Consider the following 23877-nt stretch of genomic DNA (forward strand, 5'->3'; position numbering starts at 1 on the left):
AATGGAAATAATCATGTAAGTTTATACATTATACTGTATGTGCGACTAGGTACGCACATTCTTGTGTGCATGCATGTTCTTTTTGTACTTGACGTAATATACCTATTTGCTTATCATGGTTTATTCTGACTTAAGTTTATTGGAGCCCTCTTGCATCTTTACTATCAAAGTGTCCATTTCTTTAGAACAATAAGTCTTCTATCTGTACACCTGTACAGAGCAAATGCCAAATATCTCATGCTCAATGAGCTGTGGTTCCGTTGATACAAACACAGGCGGTAGCTGTGCACGTGTGTGTCCGTAACAATACCGTAATCGCTCCTGGAGAGCTTCGAGTTGGGGCCGAGCAGATGTAAGGGAAAGAGTAGTAGCTGACTTTTTCTTTTTTTCCTGGAGCCTCTTGCGTTCATGTGTGTGTCTGTGTTTGCATTGCATGTGTTATGCTGACGGATGGAGTCACAGGTCAGGATGTTTACCTTTCCCAATGTCCTGACTAAAGTCTGTCTGGGCATTGTCATGCTGGCAGGGCCTGAGAGCACTAAGAGAAGATGACGATGATGATGATGACCACTCCCTCGTTCGCTTCTAAAATATTAATTAAATGTTTTTGTTTTTCAAAATGGACAATAAGAAAGTCAACAGCTGAGTTGAAAGTCAAGCAAATCATGGATTTTCTTTCTCAGGCCTCAGTTTCAGATGCTGGATCTACTGAGAGTCAGTTCTGTTGTGACAACATTCGTCTTAACGCTAAGCTACGTATGGATGCCTATTTAGAGTTGAACCTCTGGTCCCAGGCTAGTTTACAAACTCCAAATTGTTGTGCTCATCTACAACATTGTATACTTACAAAAATCAAAATTCAGCAACAATCTGCTGCTTCTACCTGCAGAACTCTTGAGCTGTTTGGGATTCAGTGTCTTGCTCAAGGGCACTTTGTTTGGAAGTGCCCTACACAATCTTTTCCTCTTTACTGTGCTACTCAACTGCCCCATTTCAATCCATTTGGCATGTGTTGTTTTCTCTGAAGTAGTGCAGTCCAAAGGTCTTACTTTCTGTTTCTAATATTCTTACTGTTCAGTGGAATTTGTTCGTGCATGTGTGAATCAACTATAGTGTGTGTTTCCTGTAGGAGTGTAATGGTGCCTGTGAAGAAAACCTCCCCTGGCAGCTTCCCAGTGGGAAGCGGCAGCAGCAGCAGCTCCTCTGGGCTGACAGCTGGCGGCACCGCCAACATTGTTGCTTCTGCCTCTGTGAACCCCAGAAGCATGATCAACACCACGGGTAGGTCAAGCACAAGGTTACTCGGATGCGCTTGTAATTACATTCTTAATTTCCACCCTACTAATGTAGTTAATTAAAACATATAACTATTTTTGAGCATGTTGTGTAATTACTGTTCGTTTTCAAGCCCTTGTTTTGTCTGATGCCAGTCTGAGAATAGAAACAAGGCACTTTCCATCAACTGGATCCTGTCATCCTGTCATCCTGTCATCCTGTGATCCTGTGATCCTGTGATCCTGCATGCCTCTGCAGGGGCTCAGTGTTGCCACTAGATGGCCCTATTTACCGTCCTATCAGTGTTTGCAGCAGCTCTGTGCATTCCTCCTGTATTCCTCCTGATCTTGAACAACCAAACCAAACAGCTCCAGTTACATCTACCTGAATAATATACTAAACAAATGCCTTTCTTTATAACCGTGAAGATGGTTTTTACGCACAGCTTTTCCTGTCTACTGTGGGTTCCTGTGCAATTATTTGCAAGCCCTCTATCCCTCCCCCTGCTGTCACGATGCTTCTCCTGAGTCTCTGCTGCATTAAGCCAGTTCCACCCCAGGGCTCCTGTAGTCTGGGCCTATGATAAGACCCACTTAACACCAAGAACCATTAGGAGCTCCAACACCTTTTTAATGTGCTCTATAAAAAAAGAAAAGCCTCTCATCTGAGCGCCTTTCAAGGAATGTGAGAAATGTATCCAAGTCTAAGTGAGCTTTCGGCTGAAGCCACAGGCCTTCACCCAGACCCCATAATCTCACTCACTCTGGGTGTGATTTAATGATTTCATACTTGTGACTCGGGGCTTACCTTGAAACTACTGTTGTCACTCTAGCCTCAGTTTGTCTTTGATAACAAAACTGAGTGTAATATATAACAATGTGATGCATTTATATTTAGATGTTTTATGATTGTTAATGTTTCTCATCTTCAGTCAGTATCATAGTTCCATTTGTTGCTGCTGACACCAGTTTGAGCAACCAGCGTCGGTGCACTTGCATTTAATTAAATATTTGGTGCACGATGTGACACTCTTACCAAGTTTGTATTTATTTGACTTGGTTAACATTTGGTTGAAAGTCCACTGTAAGGCCAGATTTCCTATTCTTTTTTTCTTATTCTTTTTCCAATTATTAGTCTGTGTGCAATTACAGGAATTTACAGCCTCTGGTGAAGAACATATGTTCTGCTAATGTTGCGTGCTTCTGCTGCCCTAACCTGCAGGAGCAACCGATGCAGCCCCCGCTACCTCCTCATCCTCCAGTTTCGTCAACGGAGCCACCAGCAAGAACCTGCCGGCCGTGCAGACGGTGGTCCCCATGCCTGAAGACACAGAAGAAAACACGAGGTACAAAAGGCCTTTCTGTTCAACCATACTTGTATTTCCTGTGTTCATTTACTCACTTTATTCAAATTGCGTGACTTATTTATACAATTAAATCACACAGAGTTGTGCATGAAGCTTTCAAACACTCAAAATGTTCTGCTATTTCTTTTTTTTGTTGCTTTTCCATTAAACTGATTATTTATTTGACCTGATCTGATTTGATGGATGACATTTGGTGTCTAGATGCTCACCTTTGACGAAAAAATTGTCTTGGCCTCTACATTGTCAAAACAGAAGACAACATAACAATTGATGTCATTTTTTGTGAACAACAAGATGAAGTTTGGCCTAATCATTTGTGTATTTCTGTGTGTTTATCTTGTTGTGACCCTGACCTGTCTTCCTCACTTGATCTAATAGTTTGTGACAGACGTCCTTAGTCCTGCTCTCCCGCGGACTGCTTGGAGACCAGGTCTTTCTCCAGAGTCTCTCTTTCTCTTTTCAGTTTCCATGGCAGCAGTAACCGACATCACTTAGCGTAACTGTGAAGTCAATGATAGTCGGCGTACTGTGTGGCTGCGGAGCCTTATATTTTAGATGAGGAAAGAAAACATCCAGCTGAACTGAAAATAAAAACAACATGAAGCAAGTATTGCCTGCGGCTTCATTTTTCATTCTTCATTCTTCTTTCTATTTCAGTGCCTTTTGTGAAGTGGACCAGTGTCCACTGCGCCAGAGACTGACACCTCCTGAGCTCAAACCCTTTAGCTGCCTGACAGGATTACAAGCAGCCTCCAGAGATGCAGGCCAGTGTCTTAGGCAAGGACATTTATGTTAGCCACCTAGACCCCCTGTCATCCCTCTGCTGTGTTTTCCCAGGGTGCTGGAACGCAGACTACACTGCACACTCCATACAAATCCGAAACCAAACCTTCCCTCTCTGTTTCTCTCTATCCCGCTGCTTTCTGTCCATCTTAGCTGGGAGAACAAGCCTCTACTCTCCTCATGTTGCCTTCTATCTGTGTTTGTACAAAACACTAGGGGCACAGAGATACGTTGCAGCTTGAGTCGTAGCTCTGCTTGTATACAGTCTGACTTGTATTGTTGCATGACTCCAGCTCATAGTTTGTCTGAGGTGCTTAGATAATGTCAGGCAGCAGCATGTAGTGAGTGTGTAGGAGATGATACACTTCCCTATGCAGTCTACAGTTATCCCATGTGCAAGCTTGGTAACATCTCACAACAAAGAATGCAAACAAACTGCTGTCAAATACTTTTATAAATGCAAAGAAACATCTGTGTTAACATCGCCAATATGTTTACAAAATAAAATCGTATCGACATCTACAGTGATCTCATGTATATCTAGTTTGGTTTGCAACCCTTGTGTGTTGGTTACCCTCTGCACCCACTCAGACTCTGTCCGTCTGACTAACACTCTAACTGGTGTTGGCTATGTGCACTGGGTTTACTGTGAGGCCACCGCTGCTCTTGCCCTCAATGAAAGGGCACAACATCCCTTGCATTTCCACTCTTATCGTGTGTCTAATCTCTTTTTGTGACTTCTATTTTGATGTGCTTTTTATTTGACAGCATCACTACGAAGCTGGAGAGAGCCCTGGAGAAGGTGGCCCCCCTGTTGAGAGAGATATTCATGGACTTTGCACCCTTTCTGTCACGCACCCTGCTGGGCAGCCATGGGCAAGAGTTGCTCATAGAAGGTACAGATGTTGTGTCGTGCATTTTATTCCCCAGGCTGTGTGTGTGGAGTCCTGCAGCCCTTCACCGTACCATTGTGTGTACTACACCGGCTGCCTCATTGATGGATGCATACACAGTCGTAGGTGTTGACAGGAGAGTCACTACTTTGCACACAAGCTGGGAGTCTGTCACATTCTGATTAAATCTGCTTTCCCTTTCATTCATCTTGTGACGTCTGTGTGTTTTGTCTTCTTCATGATTCTCTCCACATATTGAGGATTATTCCGATATGTAGTATTTTTAAACATCAGTGTTTCACAGTCACAACAGATGTTGAAATGTTGAAATAATTGCCGGCCTTTTTCTCGTGCCAGTGATATTTTTAGAATCTAGGGTCACAAGGTGGATTTTTGTCTATTTTAGAAAAATTCAGAATGCACATATGGGCAGGGATTTGTCAGGTTTTCGTGAATGTAGTAAATTGTAACATTTACATTGGAATGACGTGAAGTGTTTCTGTTTTGTGCCAGAAAGAATCGAGCAGATTTTCTCCACAGACTAACCAAAATCCAATTACATTGCAAGTAAAATGAAGTATATATTATTAAAGAGACCTTGATGAATGTAAGTTATGTCTCAGTAATAGTTTTTTGATGTTAAATTGATGTGATATTGCAAAGAAACCTGTAATTATGGATGTTGGACCTTAATCTCTGTCACAATAAAATAGCCTTCAAGATGAATATCATAGACGCCTCATGACTATGTAAAAGTGCTGGAGCAGTCACATTGCATACATTTAAAGGGCTGGTTTGACTGGTTGGTTGTGCACAGTGTTTTCAGAAGTGTATGATCCTTCTGCTGCACTCCTCTCTGGGCTCCAGTCGTATTTCCTGGTGGTTGTGTGAAGGCTCCCAGTGCCTTCCTTAGGCCCCAGGTTGGCAGTCTCTCACAGTGCTACTAGTGCCTAACCTCAGGGACTGTCTGCCTGCATGTGTGTGCTCTGCCACTCCATACGCAATGCTTGTTTTGGCTTGCTTATACAAGGACACGCACGCACACATGTGTGTGTGATTGTTTCTACAGACGTTTGTCTGTGCATGCACAGTGCGGAATTCATGTGTGTGGCCTCCAGTCTCTTGACTTGCAGTTTGCGCAAAGTGAAATAAATCTGTGTTTTGTCACTGCCAAAGTATTTTTGTTTAAGTGTAAGTAAAAAATGATATTAGTATCATAAGCATATGCAGCGAATGACATCAGGCTGAAAGAATGCATTTCCGTGACTTTCTGAAAGCTGGATTCAGAAAGAAGTTGTCTAACACTTTCCTGAGCAGTAAACTTATTTGTTTGCACTGTTAACATAACAATATTATATACAATACTATATGCTGTGTTTATGTTTTGTTCTTAAGCAGCTAAAACTTGAATTTTTATATTTAATGAAAGCTTTTTAAAGAAATCAGTTTTGGTAGACTTAGCACTGGGTCCTTATAATTTGTAACCATTACTGTGTTATATGCAATAGTGCCCAATCCTGTAGAAATGATTGGTGAAATGATTTATCTCATCTCCAGACATTGAGCATTTAAAGGCTGTTTTTCCATTCCTGCAACTAAAGTTACACTAGCAGCCAAATGCACCTTTTCCTTTATACATCATGCATATACCATTCATATATCCATATGTAAATAGCAATGTGGGTATGCCATGCACATGTGGCTAAGGTTACTTACTAGAACTCAGGGGAAAAGAATGCAAAATCAGGTAGCACAGCCTTGACATGTGTGAATATGTCTGTTACCCTTTCACTCAAAGTCTGTCAGCAGACTGACCAAGCTGACAAACCAGCCCTGAGCCGAGAGTGTAACCCCACAAACAAGGTCGTAGATAGACAGCTCGGGCCTCAGTGCTCCTCAGCAGACGTGTTTAACCCTGTCTGGGTTTGTGAAAAGTGCACCCTTTTCCTGACATGAATTAGACCAGGTTAGTCTGACAAAACAAACCCGCAGAATCACTGCATGTACTGTAAATCTTCAATACTATTCGAGTCACAGTTTCAGTGTGTTTGTCCAAATGGTGGAGCTGTCCGTCTCTCTCTTTCTCCTTCTTTTTCCCTGGCCATTCCCAGGCTCACAGTTGAAATACTATGCTGTAGTGCAAAGGCGCTCCATTTACCAGTAATTACCAGTCATCCATCACTCCTTAGATTGCTCGAGGTCAAGCCCCCCGGTGCCCCGTGTGCCCCTTCGCCTCACCCTATTCCTTCAACCCCCCTGCAGACGTGGTCACTGCGGCAATTATGCCGAGTGCACCCTGAGCTTTACACTTGGAGTTGGTGGCTAAGTCCTGTGTGTGAACACTGCTGCTGTTGTGATGCCTGCCGCCTGCTTCTTGCTGTCCCTTGAGTGGCCCAGCCTGCCGGCGTATTGCCCCACAATGCCACATTCACCCGTGCCTTAACCCTGCCCTGTTTACAGGAAAGGACTGGCAGGCTGTGTTTAAATATAATGCATTTAGTTTGTCTACCAGCACAAGGCCAGGGTCAGTTGGACACCTGACTCCTGTGTCAGACTGGTCTGACTTATGGCTCAGTATGTCACTGCTATAACAAGAGGTCAGCAGTGGCACTCTGCGTACAAGAGGAGGGTCACATCCTCTCAGAGTATTTGCAATACGCTTCCTCGGACAGTCTCTGCTCATGAATAGAGGCGGGGTGGAATCAGCCACCAAAAGATCCGTCCGTCTAGAGTTCTGAATATTTGTGCATTCTTTATTACATTGCACAGCGTTTACACGAGCAAAACCATGTCTATTCAATGTTAATATCACACGATGATATTAGCTAATGTATTTTGTTGTTGTCCAGTATTTGTGTCTTTCTAGAAAAACCTGGCGACCCAATTTACTGTTCCATATGTCATTAAGTTAAGGTCAGATTTCCCCCTCTAAAAGGTGGTCAGATATCTTCTGCATATGTCACTCCCTGATAATTTAGTCATAGTGATTACAACCCATAGTGCAACTAATATTAGTACTTGTGCGTATGTTGTACTGTACATTGCACAACTTGTGCAATAGCGTTAACTGAATTCAATTCTCCTCTGCTCGACACCCGTCACCCATTGAACAACGGCGGCTGTGTGCCTTTTAATGAGTCCTGTAGAGTTGCATTCTTTCCTTTACTTCATGACTGCACCTTTTTAATGGTTCTCGGAACAGAAGGAGTTGGAGGTGCAGAATACAAGACCAGTTGCAGCCATTGTTTCTGCAAATGAGTTTTCACACCTGCCCTTGTTTCATTAGAGAGTTGTCTGCTTGTGTGGCTTACCGTCTACATAATGGAGATGAGATGTGTGTGTGTGTGTGTCTGCCTGTGCGTGCGTGTGTGTGTGTGTGTGTGCATGCGTGCATTTGTTCTGTAGGCATGCAAATTAGTATTTTTACAGTTTTATGAAGGGCAACTCGGAACTCTAGGGGTTTATAAATGATTTATCACTGCCTGAAATTGACTATATGCCAAAAACAATATAGCTTCAACCAAGTTATCAACTCAAATTGAAATGGGAATATGAATCTTTAAATGATTATTTTGTAATCGGCACAACTGATTATATAAGGACTCATTATTATACCCACAGCTAGTCTTTGTTAAATATTCCCTTTATAGTTAATACATAATTCTGTTGCTCTGTTTTGTCGCTTCAGGTCTAGTGTGTATGAAGTCAAGCACTTCGGTAGTGGAGCTCGTCATGCTGCTTTGTTCTCAGGTAAGTTTTTGTATTTCTCCTCCTCTTCACAATCCTCTTTCCCAGCCTCTCCTTGTCTTCCTCTCCAAGTCCCCCTTCTTCTTTTGTTACATGCCTTCATCTGCTATGCTTCTCGAAATAACATTTCTCTCAACATTATGTGGAGATCTTCAAATTGGACATGGTCAATCGTATAATATTTCACACACCTAACTTTTTAAATGACATATTTTAAGCAAGGAAAAATAGGTTCAGTCTTTATCCTGTCAAAACTGCAGATACCGTGATAATGTTTAACTTAATGACGAATGCTTTGGTTAAATGTTAAGGGCACTGTCGAAACAAGTCGTTAAACCTACGCTAAAGCTTTGATTTGAAGATATATTCTTTTGTAAAATATTCCATAAGCAAATTAACCAAACCGATGACGACATACAGACATTCTTAGAATCCAGGGACTTTCTCACTACACCCCAGAGCTTTAATCCTGAGCTGTCTTTTAGAGAATGAGCCCCACCTCGTGCAACGCTGCCAGTGACTGATCACCTCCGAGCTGACCCTCTGAATCTCTTGTTAAGCCCTTGTTTTAAAGAAGGTCAAAGCCCCGATGTAGCAGTTAGAACAGGAGATATTTAACATACCTTCTGTCAGCCCATCAGTCTTGAGTCGGGAGCCCATAAGGAAGCCATTACTTGGTGCCTCTTTGTGGATCCAGACTGCTGGGCCAGAGCCTCGAGGAGTTGGATTGCCACTCTGTGCGCTCCGTGCTATCCGTAGTCCAAAGACCTCTTCAGCAAGGAGCTCAGCCTCTGTTATACGGAGGCCATTATTCAGGGGCTTTCCTCCATAGAACATGCATAAATAGGGCATCCAGCGTTGAGTTATTGTCGCTCTTTTCAAGGTTTTGGACGTGCTCCTTTTTGCACCGCTTTTCTGTCTGTGGAGTATCTGAGGGAAGTTGCTTTTTCAAGCTCTAGGATTTATTGCAGATGAGAGCGTCAGCATGCTGTTAAGGGTCTGAGTCCCCCCCCCCCCCCCCCACACACACACACTTACACAGATAGCATTACTGCGGCTCCAGAGGTTCCTGCCATTTGGGGCTCTTGGGATGAAATCCAGGCTGAGATATCGATCAGACAGCGGGGGCTTGAAACTGGACCATACAGCTTGGTGTCCTTATACAACCTATCGAATAGAGATGAGCCATATGCATATTATAATGCTGCGTGATCAGTAATTAATCCAAATATGTTGCCAGCTAATATAAGTTTAAAATCACTCTGTAATGATGGATAACTGTTAACGTTGTCCTTCATATTACTCATTTCAGGTGACAACACCGATATGTATGCAGAGCTGTTTTTATCACAAGCAGATATGTTTGCTCTGACTGATAGTTAGATTGCCATATACTCCTAATTATTATCTTTGGTATTACATACTGTATCTCAAGTGCTTTCAAAAAGCCCAGCAAGTCTTCTCAGATGCAAGATGAGCTGTGGCTGACATCATTATAAAATGCCAACTTCAACATATCCCTCACAAATTTCAACATTAATGTTTTAAGACAGCCCTGAGGGCACTTAGCTGACCTTTAGTCACTCTCTGCTTTGTGAGTTGTCAGTTTTATGAATGAATTAGTGCTAATGATCTGCCTTTTTCTTATTTATGCATACTAATCACAGCGATCATCGTGTGGCTGGCCACGGTTGCAGACACTGTGTGTCTCTCCTCAGCCTGGGCAGCTGAATGAAAAGGTCAAGCAGCTCTGTTTCTTGTAACAGCTTAAACATACAGGGGGGATCAAGAGTGGAGCCTCAGAGATTTAGTGACGGAAGGCCTCCAGATGTGGAGAGTATAACAGAGCAAAGCAGAGCAGATAAAAGGAAAATGCCCCTGCACCCTGACAGGGTGGATTGAAACGCCACAAATACATAGTGCTCCGCTGAATTTCACGAAGATGAAAGTGGGAGGAGAGAAAATCTTCTCAAGGCCAGATAACTGTTCTGTGGGTTTAGGTCTGACATAAAAGTTGTGCTTTCATTGAATGAATTGTAGCACTGTTCAAAGTGAACCTTTAACATCATCATTTCCAAGTGTTCCGTGTTGAATTTTAGCAGCCTTTATTAAATTGCTTGGCTTCCACACAAAAGTTATATAATGTACTCTTTAGTATAGTTTAGTTTCCAGCAGTTGGAGGCAGAAAGAGAAAGTTCAGGCAAACAAATTGTTTACAATCTTTTCAATGCCAAATAAAATGTCCGCGAGGTGTGAGGTAATTTTTCTCAGGAGTTACTATTTTAGTAACTATTGGACTTTCTTTTATGAGCTTACCTTAACATTACATGACCAATGCAAATGTTTCCCACACCTGCTGAATATTTACGTAGGTAACTGTTGGGCTGTTTTTCAGTTTATTGTTGATCTCTCGTGCCCTAAAAAGAACCACAACTAAATGCATGCACATTAAAATTCCATTACAAAAAAAACCCAAGCTACTAAAAATGCTTCCAACAGCCATTCAGAGATGTTGCATTCTGGTCATGGTCTGCATTTACATCAAGGACTACATCTTCTTTGTTTTTTAATGAGTTGCATGTCATGTCTAATTCCCTTCAAATGGGCAGCAGAGGAAACTCATGCACTCTAAGGAAGCCTCCTCTGGGAGCTCTGTTCTCCAGAAAAAAAGAGAGCCTCTGAAGTGCTATCTCAGCTGTCAACAAGCATAGCTCAGACAAGATACCACATTTGACTAGTTCATGCAATACCTCCACTGACCTACTGCCATTTTCCTGACAACGCCCCAGTGTCACATCTGCCTTGATTTCTGTATTTATTTTTGTCACGTGAGCATGCTGAATGTGGAACCTCAGGCGACTGGCTGTACATGATCCCTGTCCAAATCAAGAACAGCTTATTCCAGACAGATACTGTAGCAGAGCAAGGGAGTCATGGGGAACATTTGGATACCAGATGCTCTGCAGTTTGTCAGCACCATCTCCCTGACTTAACGCATTGTAGGGTCAGACTGTGTACTCTTGCGTGAACCGGTACGTGTCAGGCACAACAACCGTGTACAAAAACACATGCCCATACGTAATAATGTCAATGTCATTTATTCTGGTACTGTACACAACAAATGCTGCTTACCTTGGCCAGACATTGACATAGAACAAGCATTGTTTATCACCGAAACCAGAGTAAACACCCACATATTTTTGGAAATAAGTAACAATAATATAAGTTTCTGCAAATTTGCCATGTATAGTCTAGTTCAAAGGCTCCTTATGAAAGTGAATATTCAAGAGTTCCATATACACCTTTTTCCTCTAAGTTCCCTCTGTTTTTCCTCCTCTTTTGAACTCTAGCCTTCTCTGTTTTGGCTTCCATTTGCACCTCAGTGAGGGTACAGGAGAGCTGGTTTTCCCACAGTGAAAGGCCCACTCTCCAACTGTTTTTTAATCATTTCCAGAGCATGTTGTGAGACAGCAAGTGCTAGCACTCTGGTCCAGGGCTCGGATCCCTTCCAAGGGCACACTGCAGGGCTCAGTGCGCCTGCTCAGTAATCCATCACTGTAAAGGACAGAGGAAACGGCTGTATTTAAGTGAGAGGATACAGTTTCATCCCACAATTACATCCGTCCTGTGTGTACAGATCTTTTCACAAAGGAAGAAAGGGTGGTCACACTGGCTCTGCAGGAATTCATCTTTTTATATCCACAATTCTTTTCACAAAGGACAGATGCACGAAATGCTTTATTTACCCACATGAATTGCAAACTATGACATGGAATCTAGATTACAGTTGAAATGTGCAATGTGGATGGTGAAATGTGATTATTGTCATGCATTTCTCAAAGATATTGTTGTTGGATCCAAATTGTGTTTTTGTACTGTTTTGTGAACTTTGAGAAAGTATTCTTTTAGCTTTACTGCATGTCTGGTTAATCCTTGCTGTACTAATGTGCTTTTTTACTAACCCATATCTAATATTGAATACAAGAATGAATTTATATTTTGTTTCTCTTTTGAACTTTGAATAACCCATTTACAGCCCAAAAACATAACAAAAAAATGCAGATCTTCTTTAAGTAACAAATCATAAATTGTTTATTTTCAGGAATGGCAGAACTCAATTCAGAAGAACGCTGGTTTGGCTTTCATTGAGCTAATCAACGAGGGAAGGTGATATGTTCATTCACTTTAATACATAAAGTCAGCCAAGCAATGTTTTCTTCCCTTTCATTTTCAGTATGTGTTTAAAAAAAAAAAAAAAGAAGTTCCCATGTGACATAAAAAGGTGGCAAGGCACAGATTAGCTCTAAACCTCTTGGTGACGGTTCAGTCGGGAAACGGTAAATATGATTGTGGCGACTGGATGAAGTAAGAATATTAACACTAAAGAGCGGTCACCCTCTCCTATCATTTCCCTTCTTCTTATATCTCTGTCTGGGCGTGTCATACTGTACTTCCCAGTGTCTCCCTCCCTCTTGTCTCTGGGTGTGGCCAGACTCTGGGTTTTCTATAGAGCAGGTCAGGCGCGGCTTAGCCTCCTTGCCCATCTGCTGACCCATCTGGCCAGACCTTCTCTGTGCCCGGACTCTTGCTGCAGCCATGCTTCTCTGAGTCCCCTGCTGGCCCTGGAACAAAGAGCTCGAGTCAGTCAGGCCACACGGCGCTGTCCAGGGTGCTGCTGACGGATACATACTTTCTCAGTGTTGCTCAAGTCTCTGCACACCTGCTCTGTCTAGCTAGACATATCTAGAAGTAGCGAGAGTCTGGTAAATCTGTTTGCCTTACAAGGTGTGGTCGACAAAGAGGTTGTTTCTGCAGTATGTGTGACAACAACAGATACATCAGGTAGCTGTGTGCTGTTCCTATATTTCATGTTGCAGTTGTTTGAAAGCAAAGTCACTCTCCAACATATGGAAAATACCCTGAAAGGTCTGAAAGTAAAGAAATCACATGACCACTTCCCCTCCCCTCTCTTGCATGACTGTAGCCGTAAGCCACTATCTATGTGAGGCTTACAGTTGGTACAGTATTTACAAATATATGCAGTATCTTTGGATGCACACAGCACTATTAAGACAGTGTCTTTAAAGTCGCAAAAGCAAAATATACAGGGATCGCAATGTTGTTAACCTCGAAAAATACAAAATATAGGGTGCTTTGAGAAACACCTATAATACACAACCACATTTTACACTTCCAAAGAGTTTTACAATATTGGTTTTGTTTACAGCACACACAACACTTTTTTCTGATTTTAGGTGACAACCTCTGAACACATCCATGCCAAGTGTGATCAACTGTATTGATTAGTGTTACCTTTCTCTAAAATATGAACGCAAACATATTTTTCCAGTCTCCAAATCTAACTCATCAACTTGTTTTCTGATCCATTCTTGGTTTCAAAATGAAGCTTGGCGTTCTCAGCCTCTGTCTTTGAACAGTGAACGTCTGTCTATTAATGGGTGCTTGTCAACAATTAAAGAGGCAATAGCAGCTGATGAATGCAGCTTCGGGATTACTGCCTCTCCTTGGGACAGGCGGGAAATTACAATCTGTATCAAGCACTGGAGAGGAACAGGGGCTTCTTTAATTAAAACAAAGCTAACCTAATGATGTGTAAAATGGCACGTAATCTGCACACAGTAGCCAGGGTGTTCTCAATTATTAAAGATAGTGGAATTTAAATGTGAATGTGGGTGGAGACCACGCAGCCTCTAGAGTCAGCCATGTGAGAAGTTGTTCACGGCCTGACTTGTCAGCATTACAGGCACTGGGTTGATGTTCTGGTCAGTGGGAAGGGATGCTCAGTCAATCAGGAGTATGCCAGACAGGCTTCAATGCTCTAATGACACCCCATTCCCTCCTTAATGCTACAGAGGGAACTGTCACTGACCTGCAGCCTTGCAATATAACACAGACAAATGATGCTGTTTACTAGTCCGCTCTTTCAACTAGCAGAATGTTGCACAATCCTGACAAACTATATTTGCCTTAACCTTGCTGCTCACTTAGGGGTGTCATTACAACATGTTTAGCTAATAAAGAACTGAAAATGTCCTTATTAATGATAGTTTGTGTATAAATCTACTCTGCCTTTGTCTTTCCCTGTAATATCAAAGGTTGCTCTGCCATGCCATGAAGGACCACATAGTTCGGGTTGCCAACGAGGCCGAATTCATCCTGAACAGACAGAGGGCAGAGGACGTCCACAAACACGCCGCGTTTGAGGTATAAACTGTGCGTTATTTTGTTGCATCTGAATTTAAATGGTAAAGATGAGCATTACTGACATCATACTACTGACAACAAATTGTACAATATAGAATATAACCACCAGTGAATAGCAGTTTTGCAGATCACCCGTTCTCCAAATTAAAATGTTAACTATCTCCTGTCATACATGTTTTAGATATTGTCAATCCTCTGTTAAACTCAAAATAATAGTAATAACAGTTATGGTTAATGATAAAACAACAAATCTCCTTTAAGTCTATATGCTCAGTAATTGTGTCCCTCTGTGTCCTCCTGTGGATTAACTCCTTACCCGTACAATTCATATTCAATAATCTAATTGCGAGTAGCAAACGGAAATGCAATTAATATTAATTTTAATCTGATATTTGCCAATCAACTCCTAGCAGCCTCCTGTGTCTGTATTTACCCGGACTAAATTAAACCACTCATATTTCATACGCAGAAGTAGAAGAAACCATGATTTCGGCAATGTTGGAACATACATTTTCTTGCAGGAATTGTATTATGCTTTTATTTTCTATTAATGGTCATCTTTATAGAAAATGTGAGAAAGAAAGTCATGGCCCTTTTTATTTTTTAATGCAAGCTGGTCAGCAAATTAGTACATGAAGCAAATAAATGCAACAAAGATTGATAGCAAAATAAAAAGAACTTGTGCTGTATTAAAATAGTTTGATTGGTTATTGTAGAACATTAGAAGACATACAAACAAACACATACACACACACACATACACACACACACACCCACGGCAACCACTTCCACCGCCTCTGTTAGCAGCGGGTACATGTGAGCAGTGATGAGTTTCTTATCTGGGAAAAGCAGCCATCCTCAAACAGCTGCTTGATATACAGTTCTCGAGGATCCTTGACCTGCTAGATAAACTGGAAGAGACGGCTAGATATGCAATGTCAGTAGAAGGGGGAAGTGTACCTGGCCTCATCCGTTCTGTCTGCCAACGCCAGACAGCCGACACTTTTCATCGAGGTCTGATGTTACTTTATTACCCACTCTCCAAGATTGAAGATTCAGGACGCAGATAAGACATTTTTACAATTAAGTTGGTGTCAGGGCAAAGCGTCATATGCTTTAAAGTGATAAATAACGTTTGATATTTGTCACTGCATCACGTGGTGATGTGAGTTGACAAGTGGAGATTGAGTTATCTGCCGCATGAAGAATATGTTGAAGTATAATATCTGACAGAATTCAAATTTGAAACAGGAAATTCAATTAACTTCCAGCTTCTGTTAGCAAATTAGATTTTGAATATTAGCAAGGGTTCCCCCAGGGTGGCATAGTGAGACAATCTTGTTTTAGCAGCAAAGATAAGGTCAGACGTGCTCCTCTAGATTACTTTTAGCCACCTGGAACACTGAGAGAGCTACACTGACTTCTGGAAATTGATTTAAAACCAATATCGCCATTCTTCATATTGAGGCCAATTCATATCATTCATTCGGACACTTGGATATTAAACATTATTTGGACTATGGTATCATCAATGTTCCTATGTTTTATGTTTGCAATTTACAGGAGGCAATGTGTCCTTATGGTACATTTTGTTCTGGAAAATGACTGCATGAATTTGACTCTGTTCCTTTACCTGGGGACAATAACATATTCCTCTATATATTGTCAGCGTGGATTTGTTAACCTTGACAGACTATATTCTTTGTGGATCTATTAGAGTATTTTTCTTTCTCCTCTAATAGCACCATCCACGGCTATCTAGCAGGGAGCCTCATCTGTCCACAGTTAGGGAATGGACTGCCTTCATGTGCTCGCCATGATTTACTACACTCCTCCAAGGGAACAGAAATATATCTCTCAGCTGTCCACTAATATCTGTATGCACTCAAGTGTGTTGAATGAAGCCATAACATTCTTCAGTGTGACAAATGCTCCATTAGAGGGTATATATTATTCTGGCTTTATTCAAGTAAAACATTCTCAAATGCTTTTCGTATAATGTCAGACATCACTTTTGGCAGTGGATACTGTACTGAAAGCCATAAATATACAACGAGGCTCACGCTATGTTTTTCTTTATTTCCCCCCTTTTGTTTTGAATCTCAAATCAGTCCAACTGTGCCCAATACGCTGCTGACAGAAAAGAAGAAGAGAAGATGTGTGACCACCTAATCAGTGCTGCTAAACACAGAGACCATGTGACAGCCAACCAGTTAAAGCAGAAAATTGTCAACATCCTCACCAACAAGCACAGTGCCTGGGGGACTCTGGCCCAAAGGTAAGCCCTCACACTTGTACAAGTTCACCTTCAGACCAACGTGGGCCCCACTAAGTCTTGAACGTAAACCATAGCTGCTCAACCTTAGGTCCAACCTAGAGGACAGAAGTTACCTGTACACACAACTCTGCAGTGATGGGATTGGACCACCAGTTAATGTCATTTTCCCAGGATCCGATAGGGTCAGCGATCGGGTCAACAAACGCAATTACAGTGCGGAGTGGCTTAATCCCCTGGGGACAGCTGATTGGCCAGTCTTCCGACAGAGGGGGAAGAAGGGGGTTGGGGTGTTTCTGCAGTGTTGTCCAGGCATCCATTGACCCTCTCAGTAACACAGTCCAGCACCTGGTGGTAGTTGCAGACTTCCCCATGGGCCCTGTTAAAATAACCGCAGGCTCTCCTGCTCTGCCTCCCACTTCTCACCTGCTTCCACATGGTCCCACCGATACAGAGTGAAGAGGCCGGATCAAGAGCTAGTTATAATGGGCAAACGGACGTGTTACAACGTCCTGTGAGTATCTTGTACTGAGCTAAGAGCTGAGAATGTTCACATGTATCCGTAGTACATGCCAGCAATTGTAAAAAAGCCTGCATGGGGGAGCTTCAGTTGCTGCTTGCGGACTCGTCTGTTGAAAAAAGAAATCCAAATCACAGGATTCAGATTCGGATGCAGAAATGTGCAGTCAGACAATAACATGTTCACCCAAATATTAATCAGAATACCTAATTATGCTGTGAGCTACATTCTGCAAGACAGGTCCCTTGAAAGGAACAAACCACTGCTGCTGATTTGCCAAAACAAACGTAGCCGCTTCGCTGAAACAGTAGCTTTGGTTTTATTATTACATTTTGAAAATACGATGCAGATGTTCAACCATGTTTGCTGAAATTGGGTTTATTTCATACTGTATTTTATTCAATATAATATTTTAGCTGGCGTCATTATTTTTTACAGCTATATTTTATGTCTTTGACTTGCAGTAAAGTTAAAATACTTTCTCTCAAAAGCTGCGACATTCGGTTTTCTTTTTTTATGGATCCATTAGATTATTCACTGTGGCGCAGCGTGTCTACTTCATAATATCAAGTGTTTGTCTGTTGGCTTTGTTCACTCCCAGTTTTTAAGTTTCTAAACTATTAATGTGTTGTGATTAATTTCCAACTATTGTCAAACAATTATTTCGTTTTTTAAATATTGTCAAATCAAAATAAATATGTATGTGTGGTCCGTGACTGAAAAGGCCACAGTATTCAAGTACAAGTAAAACTGACTCAACCTCAGCAGTAAGACCCATGACTAAATCTATTGCATTGAATTCTGGGCTCATGTTCAAATATTTATGGAGCCTCTCAGAGGCACAGCATTTGCATTGAAACAAAAGGTTATTGAGCGTGGGTGTATTGTAAATGATACCGCAAAACCTCCAACAAATTCAAATTTAATGGTAACCTGCTGGTGAAGAAAAATGATGCAATATGCTCACAAGCTCAAGGCAGTGTTGCAGTTCAGCAGCTTAGTCTTATTCAATGGTACATTAACTTTCCCATTTATGCTGCTCTTGTAAGATATAAAGCCCTCAAGCATTTTGAGGTGTGCGTGTGCCTGCGTGTGTGCGTGTGTGTGTGTGTGTGTGTGTGTGTGTGTGTGTGATGGAAAGAGAGACGGAAAGAGAGACAGAGACTTGTCAATGTTTGTTTTCTCCATCATGCACAGAAATTGCTTGGCTTTTCACTCCCAAGTTCTGCCTGGAGACATGCCAAAATATATCTATTATTTGTCTAGAATATTTAATAAACACAATTATTCTCAGGCAAGCAGTGGGCAGAAACTAGTATAATGTACATGTTCATAGTTTACCAGTCTGGTCCTTGAGCGGTGCTCATTAGAATATGATTTAACTGTCTGACTTACCATGAGATGAATCTGCTTTTGTCTGAACTACAGACATCTGCACATTATCTGCATCTCTGAAGGCAAATCCACTTGGAGCCATTGTTCTCTTTGTGGAAAGCGGCGTAAGAAACTGCGTTGCAGCGCCCACGACAACAGCTGACGAAGAGGAAACATTCTGTGCAAGGCTTGGAAACAGCTGCTCTGCAGTCGTGCGATCTGAGTGAAGAATAAGCAGATCAGACCCTATGGTGCCCTGTTAGATCATACTATATGCTTGCTTGATGATGAATGTCCCCCTCTATAGAGTCAGCATGGGAAAATCAATACTCCTCAAATTGAAACAGTATAGGGTTGTATTGATCCGCTGCGCTAAATCAAAATGAGGAGGCTTTGATACATCTCTCCAAGACAGCTCCCTGCCCAGTAATGACACACTATCAATTTTAGCTTTACACTGATAAATCAAGTTGAAAATTGGATGTCAGAGTTTTTTCCAGGGAGAGAGTGATTTTTCATGCCCTCTGGTCCCCTCTGCTGTTGACCTCTGAACCCTGCCAGTGGATTATAAAGTTCAGGCTCGTCTAAAGTGAAAGTAGATGTCAAGGCGAGGCTGATGAATTCATTGAAGAATAACGTCCACCACTTTTGCAGCATAGAAGTACCTTACTGCGATGATGAAGTCGCTCTTGTTCTGCAGTTCTCTCACACTACAGAAGAGTAAATTAGGAAGCAACTGTTCAATGTTTCATACACGTCAAACATCTGCAACTCATGGAACTATTTAAATATTCTTTTAGAATAATACAGACAGGTATACGTGCCAAGTTTTTACTTTTATTTGTGCATGTTCGTGCATGACAGAAAGGTTTTTAAAACACATATTCAAACAATGCATTCTTTATAGATGTTTGCACCATTTACTTTATTTATCTAATTGTTTCGACACAACCACCCTAACAGAAATGTAAAAGGGGCTGATGGAGACAAACCTCCCTTTGTCCCCATGCGAGCGTCCGTGTTCACACCGGCAGCATCAGTGACAGGTGACGGAGGAGCCTTCGCTGGCCCCCACAGCAGACCTTAACCTCACCTGACTAGTCTATTGATTGTCAACATTTCTTCTGTATAATTACTTTTTTTGTAGCAGAGGAGAGAATGGAAAATGGCGGCATATATTGATCTGTGGCAAGGCAGTGAAACAGCCGTTTCCCTTGACTAACAGTGAGTTTCATCTCTTACACTTGATGAATGGTAACAATCTGCCCGTGGATAATAACTTTGTGATGGAATGAACCTTTTTACTCACGATGCGCACAGAGTATTTGGTCTTGCCTGAAAGGGTTATCAATTCTAATAGAAGTCCTCTAGCACAAAGGGGAGGGGGGGCACACCTTTATAGCCTCAGAGGGTTCGAGGTCTGATGGTCCCTTGAGGCATAAAAGAAAGGCCAAGGTCTCTGGTTGGTCCTGACAACATAAACAAAAATCATTCTTATAATATATATAATTTAAAAAAAGTATTCTGTGAAAATCTGGGTTTCCTTCTTTACTTTCTTAGTATAAATAGATTATTGTCATCAATGTTTAGTATTCTGTTACAATTGGTAAGAATATAGTATAATGAGGTAATCTTAGAAACCAATATATAGAAGCAATAGGCCATGTTTTGCTATGGTTGCATGCAGAATGTAGAGATTTCTGTTTTGCCCATTTCCCAAAGCTAGTTTTGGTCTGACGTCGTCCTCTGCATACCATCTTTCATGTTTCAGTCCGTGAGGATTCAATAAAATGACGCTCCTTTTATAACGACTTGCAAGTGATAATGTTTTTTTATTCAACATTTTAATTAGATCTTACGTATCACATGATGCTCCTTTGTTCTTGCAAGCTGATATTCTCCACACTTGCATTTGTTCTTGACCTACAGCAGGCTCTAGTCCCGTGGGGTACTCTTAACCTTGCACACTGTGCTAATTATCTCTGGAAAGAGGCCCACTCACACAATCATCAATTTCACCGGCTGTTGAAATTGAACTGGGCATCGTCTGACTGTGCCCTATTTCTGATGAAAGATGGGGATCCACAAAGCTGGCGATCCATGGGAGTTCACCGACAGTACAGTTCGGCTCCTCATCCCTCGTCTGATCTCGTATGTCTGTCTTCATTACGCCAGATGACCTGGAGTTAATCTTGTTGCTGCTGTGTTGTTTCTCTTTCGCCTTTGTCCAATACACATTCCTCCCCGTGTCTATGCTCTATCTCTCAATCTACAAAAGAAAAGTCATATCCAATAGCGAGAACTATTTGAATATTAGCTTCTCCAACATTGTGGAGTGAAGTGATGATAGGAAATGAATTGATGAAAATATTGTGCACCATATGCATCTCTCTGCGGTAATCTGATCACGATGTTGACCGTATAGTCACTTCACATTCAAAAGACGCATGAATAAACTTGATGTGTTTTTACAGAGGTAATTACTGAGTATTTCTTTCTTAATTTTAATGGTAATTACCTCTGTAAAACACATCAAGTTTGATCATGCGTATGTTCAATGCCAAGTGTGAAGTGACTATATGGTCAACATCATGATCAGGTCGTGGGCTGAGAAATGCTCATCACCATATGGTTTCCAATTACAACCTTTTGATGCAGTGTCTTTTTACAAAAAAAATTGTTGATGTGTTATCCAGCAGCATTTTGTTGAGGAATGGGCTATAAAAATGCTTTCTAGAAAAAATGCATTTGTTGACGGGTATTGTTTTTAGCATTTCCTCGCTGTCGGTTGGATGCTCGATGGCTTTCTGTGTCATCACAGACCCGCATATCTGGTTGTCATTTTAATGTCATCGAAGTACCTATTACATTAAGTAATGTGTTTTAGTAAAATCAGAGTTGGTTTCTTACATGTCTGTACTCTATACGGTGACATAATTACCTCAATTATTATGTTTGGGCATGTACATGTTAGGTAGGTTCCAATGAACTAGGTATTTTGTTTATTTTAGAGTCAAGTTTTAAGTAATTTTTTGCTATTATTTAATTTGTCATCACTACTGGCATCTCAAACAAATTCCTCATGTACATTGTAACTCATAGTCGGACTGAAAACCAAAGAAAAGACCACTTGTCCTCAGAGTCGCAATAAAAACTGACCAGTGTCCAGTGTGTGTGTGATGGAAACCAGTCACTGCGCCTTTGAATAGAATTGTCACTGATTATGGGTATTTATTATAATTACCCCTTACTCATGTCACCAATTGAAGCTTTTAAAAGGAATATAATGGTGTTTTATTGAATCAGCATGTCCCTGTCCTTCCTCCTGACCGCCTCACACAAATCTCCTCTGAGCATAAATAGAATAAAAAGGATTCTTTAACCATGAGATCCTCATGTGTCTGTAATCCAGCCCTGCACATGTTGCATTTATGCCATTCTGGTTTAAGTGACTTGAAAAACATGAAGGTAGTTATTGCTTTTGACAATAGATGTATAATTGCTTTTATTTTAATGATTTCACTTTAATCTAAAGGGATTTTGTTTTCCAGGGCAATTGCATGAATTTTAGTGAAGATGGAGCACTGGCCAGAGCCTTGTGTGAGACACACAATATAGGCCTTAAACAAGCACATTTAACCTCGTAAAGGCACGTTTCTTTTCCTTGCACAGGCTCAATTTTAACTTTTTACACTTAACACCAATACGATTGTTCGAAAACAAAAGGGCCTCTGTTGCCCTATTATAACAGCAGCACAAAGAATATATCACCCTCTAATCTAATAGGAGCTATCTTCAGCTGTCAAAAGTATCTCTCTCTTCTAGAAGGATGTCATAGTTTCCTATAAAACTGTTATCAATCCTTTTATTTTCTTCCCCATCGTATTTTGAATTATGCCTGTCAGCTTTCCCTTTCCTCTTACAAACAAAACACATTCCCTGTAGACTCGGGTGTTAGATCTGGCAACTCAAAAATCTCAACACTGGCTCCTCGAGGAAAGGTGTTCTTTAAATACCTATTTGAAAGAAAAGAGAATAGACGATAGCCCTCATACACATTTATCCTACTGCACTTAGCAAGTCTGAAAGCATCCATAAATAATGGTGCTCCTGTTTCCTGTAGGTTATCAGTGCTGGAAAATTAGCTTTTAAAATGCGGTTTGAAATCCATTTGGGTGATTGATGGCTGACCGGACTAATACATTTTGGCAGTTTCTAGGAGGCCAGTTCACAGCCATTCTTTATGGTTGTCATGAAGCCAGACACATTTGATGGGAAAAATAGGAGGTCCCAAGCCGACCACGCTTAATAAAGAATGCTGGACCATTTGTTGTTGTTTTTACAGACAATACAGACGACTAGGTTTCTATGAATGGTTCCAAAAGGACCATGGTGCAGAATGTACTTGTCAGGTTAACATTTTATTATATGGTTGGGGGAAGTTGACCTCGTCACTTATTTCCCCTCATGCTTTTAATGTGCTGTTTGGTGGCTCGTGCGCCATCTCAGAAATTCCTTGTGTGACAGCTCAGTTGCTCCCAGCTGTAGATCTCCATCAGGGGTGCAATCCTCCGCAGCACTTTTTGGACCACCCTCAGAGAGGAGGTTCCTTCAGCATAGCACTTGGACACAGTCCAAATCCAGTCAAGCACTTACCACATAGTCTAGAACATCACAGGTCCTATTCAAACAGCAGAATACCACATTCAAACTGAAACCATCTGTACAGGACAGATCAAGGAGAAGACCCATCAAAAATGTTGGCACCCAACTCAGGAATCAGTCATTGTAACTCGAAGGTTTGTCATGTTGTGCATTTGAATGGCTTGGACCAAAGTGGGTCTAAAAGGAGCTTCCTTGAGCAGACCAAATACATTTTATCACATGCAATTAATACTGCTTAAAGAAAATCTTCAAAGTGGCGGATTTATCCCCCACTGGCATCTGCTGTTTACTTGCAAGAATTGAGGGACATAATCTTCAGCAGTAATCGCCCAGTTGCCTAGAGTGGATTTACATTTTTCACACTGTGTAATCTTGCATTTACAATATCATTTATGTGGGTTTCTCCTTTCAACGCACTGACATCTCTCTTTTCCTCAGTTAAGCTTTGAGGGAGATTGACAAGGGACAAGCTCAAGGCGTTGAGTCTCACTTTTGCATACAGCGACTCATGATACGTTGAGCATACAACGCGCGCACATGGACTCAATTTTGATTGATACTTAACTGAGACTGAGCTCTTGTTGCTGTCAGAGCCCAGCTAAGTCTCCTGAGCCTCTTGATTTCTGACATTTTGTTGATATTATATTCATGGAGCTAGGAGGCTGTATTTTATGATGTGATCCCCTGTAACACTTTAATCTGTTTAGACTACTTCAATGCTGTGGCAGGGAATGGGGCAGAAACCCTACAATGC

At 41.4% G+C, this 23877-nt stretch overlaps 1 protein-coding gene across 7 annotated transcripts in view; it reads left to right on the plus strand.

Moving 5' to 3' along the window:
• Positions 1 to 23877, plus strand: part of nbeab (neurobeachin b) — a 188102-nt gene that overhangs the window by 90903 nt on the left and 73322 nt on the right. For 5 of the 7 annotated variants that reach the window (XM_056440918.1, XM_056440921.1, XM_056440922.1 and 2 more), the window contains exons 30-37: positions 1130 to 1281; positions 2497 to 2620; positions 3299 to 3418; positions 4193 to 4320; positions 8006 to 8067; positions 12167 to 12231; positions 14181 to 14289; positions 16401 to 16567. In XM_056440918.1, coding sequence (XP_056296893.1) covers positions 1130 to 1281; positions 2497 to 2620; positions 3299 to 3418; positions 4193 to 4320; positions 8006 to 8067; positions 12167 to 12231; positions 14181 to 14289; positions 16401 to 16567 — 927 coding nt within the window. The remainder of the gene's footprint in view (positions 1 to 1129; positions 1282 to 2496; positions 2621 to 3298; positions 3419 to 4192; positions 4321 to 8005; positions 8068 to 12166; positions 12232 to 14180; positions 14290 to 16400; positions 16568 to 23877) is intronic. The other 2 variants (XM_056440923.1, XM_056440924.1) reach the window with 1 other exon arrangement.

This window comes from Pseudoliparis swirei, chromosome 20 (genome assembly GCF_029220125.1).
Source record: "Pseudoliparis swirei isolate HS2019 ecotype Mariana Trench chromosome 20, NWPU_hadal_v1, whole genome shotgun sequence".
NCBI classification, from domain to species: Eukaryota; Metazoa; Chordata; class Actinopteri; order Perciformes; family Liparidae; genus Pseudoliparis; species Pseudoliparis swirei.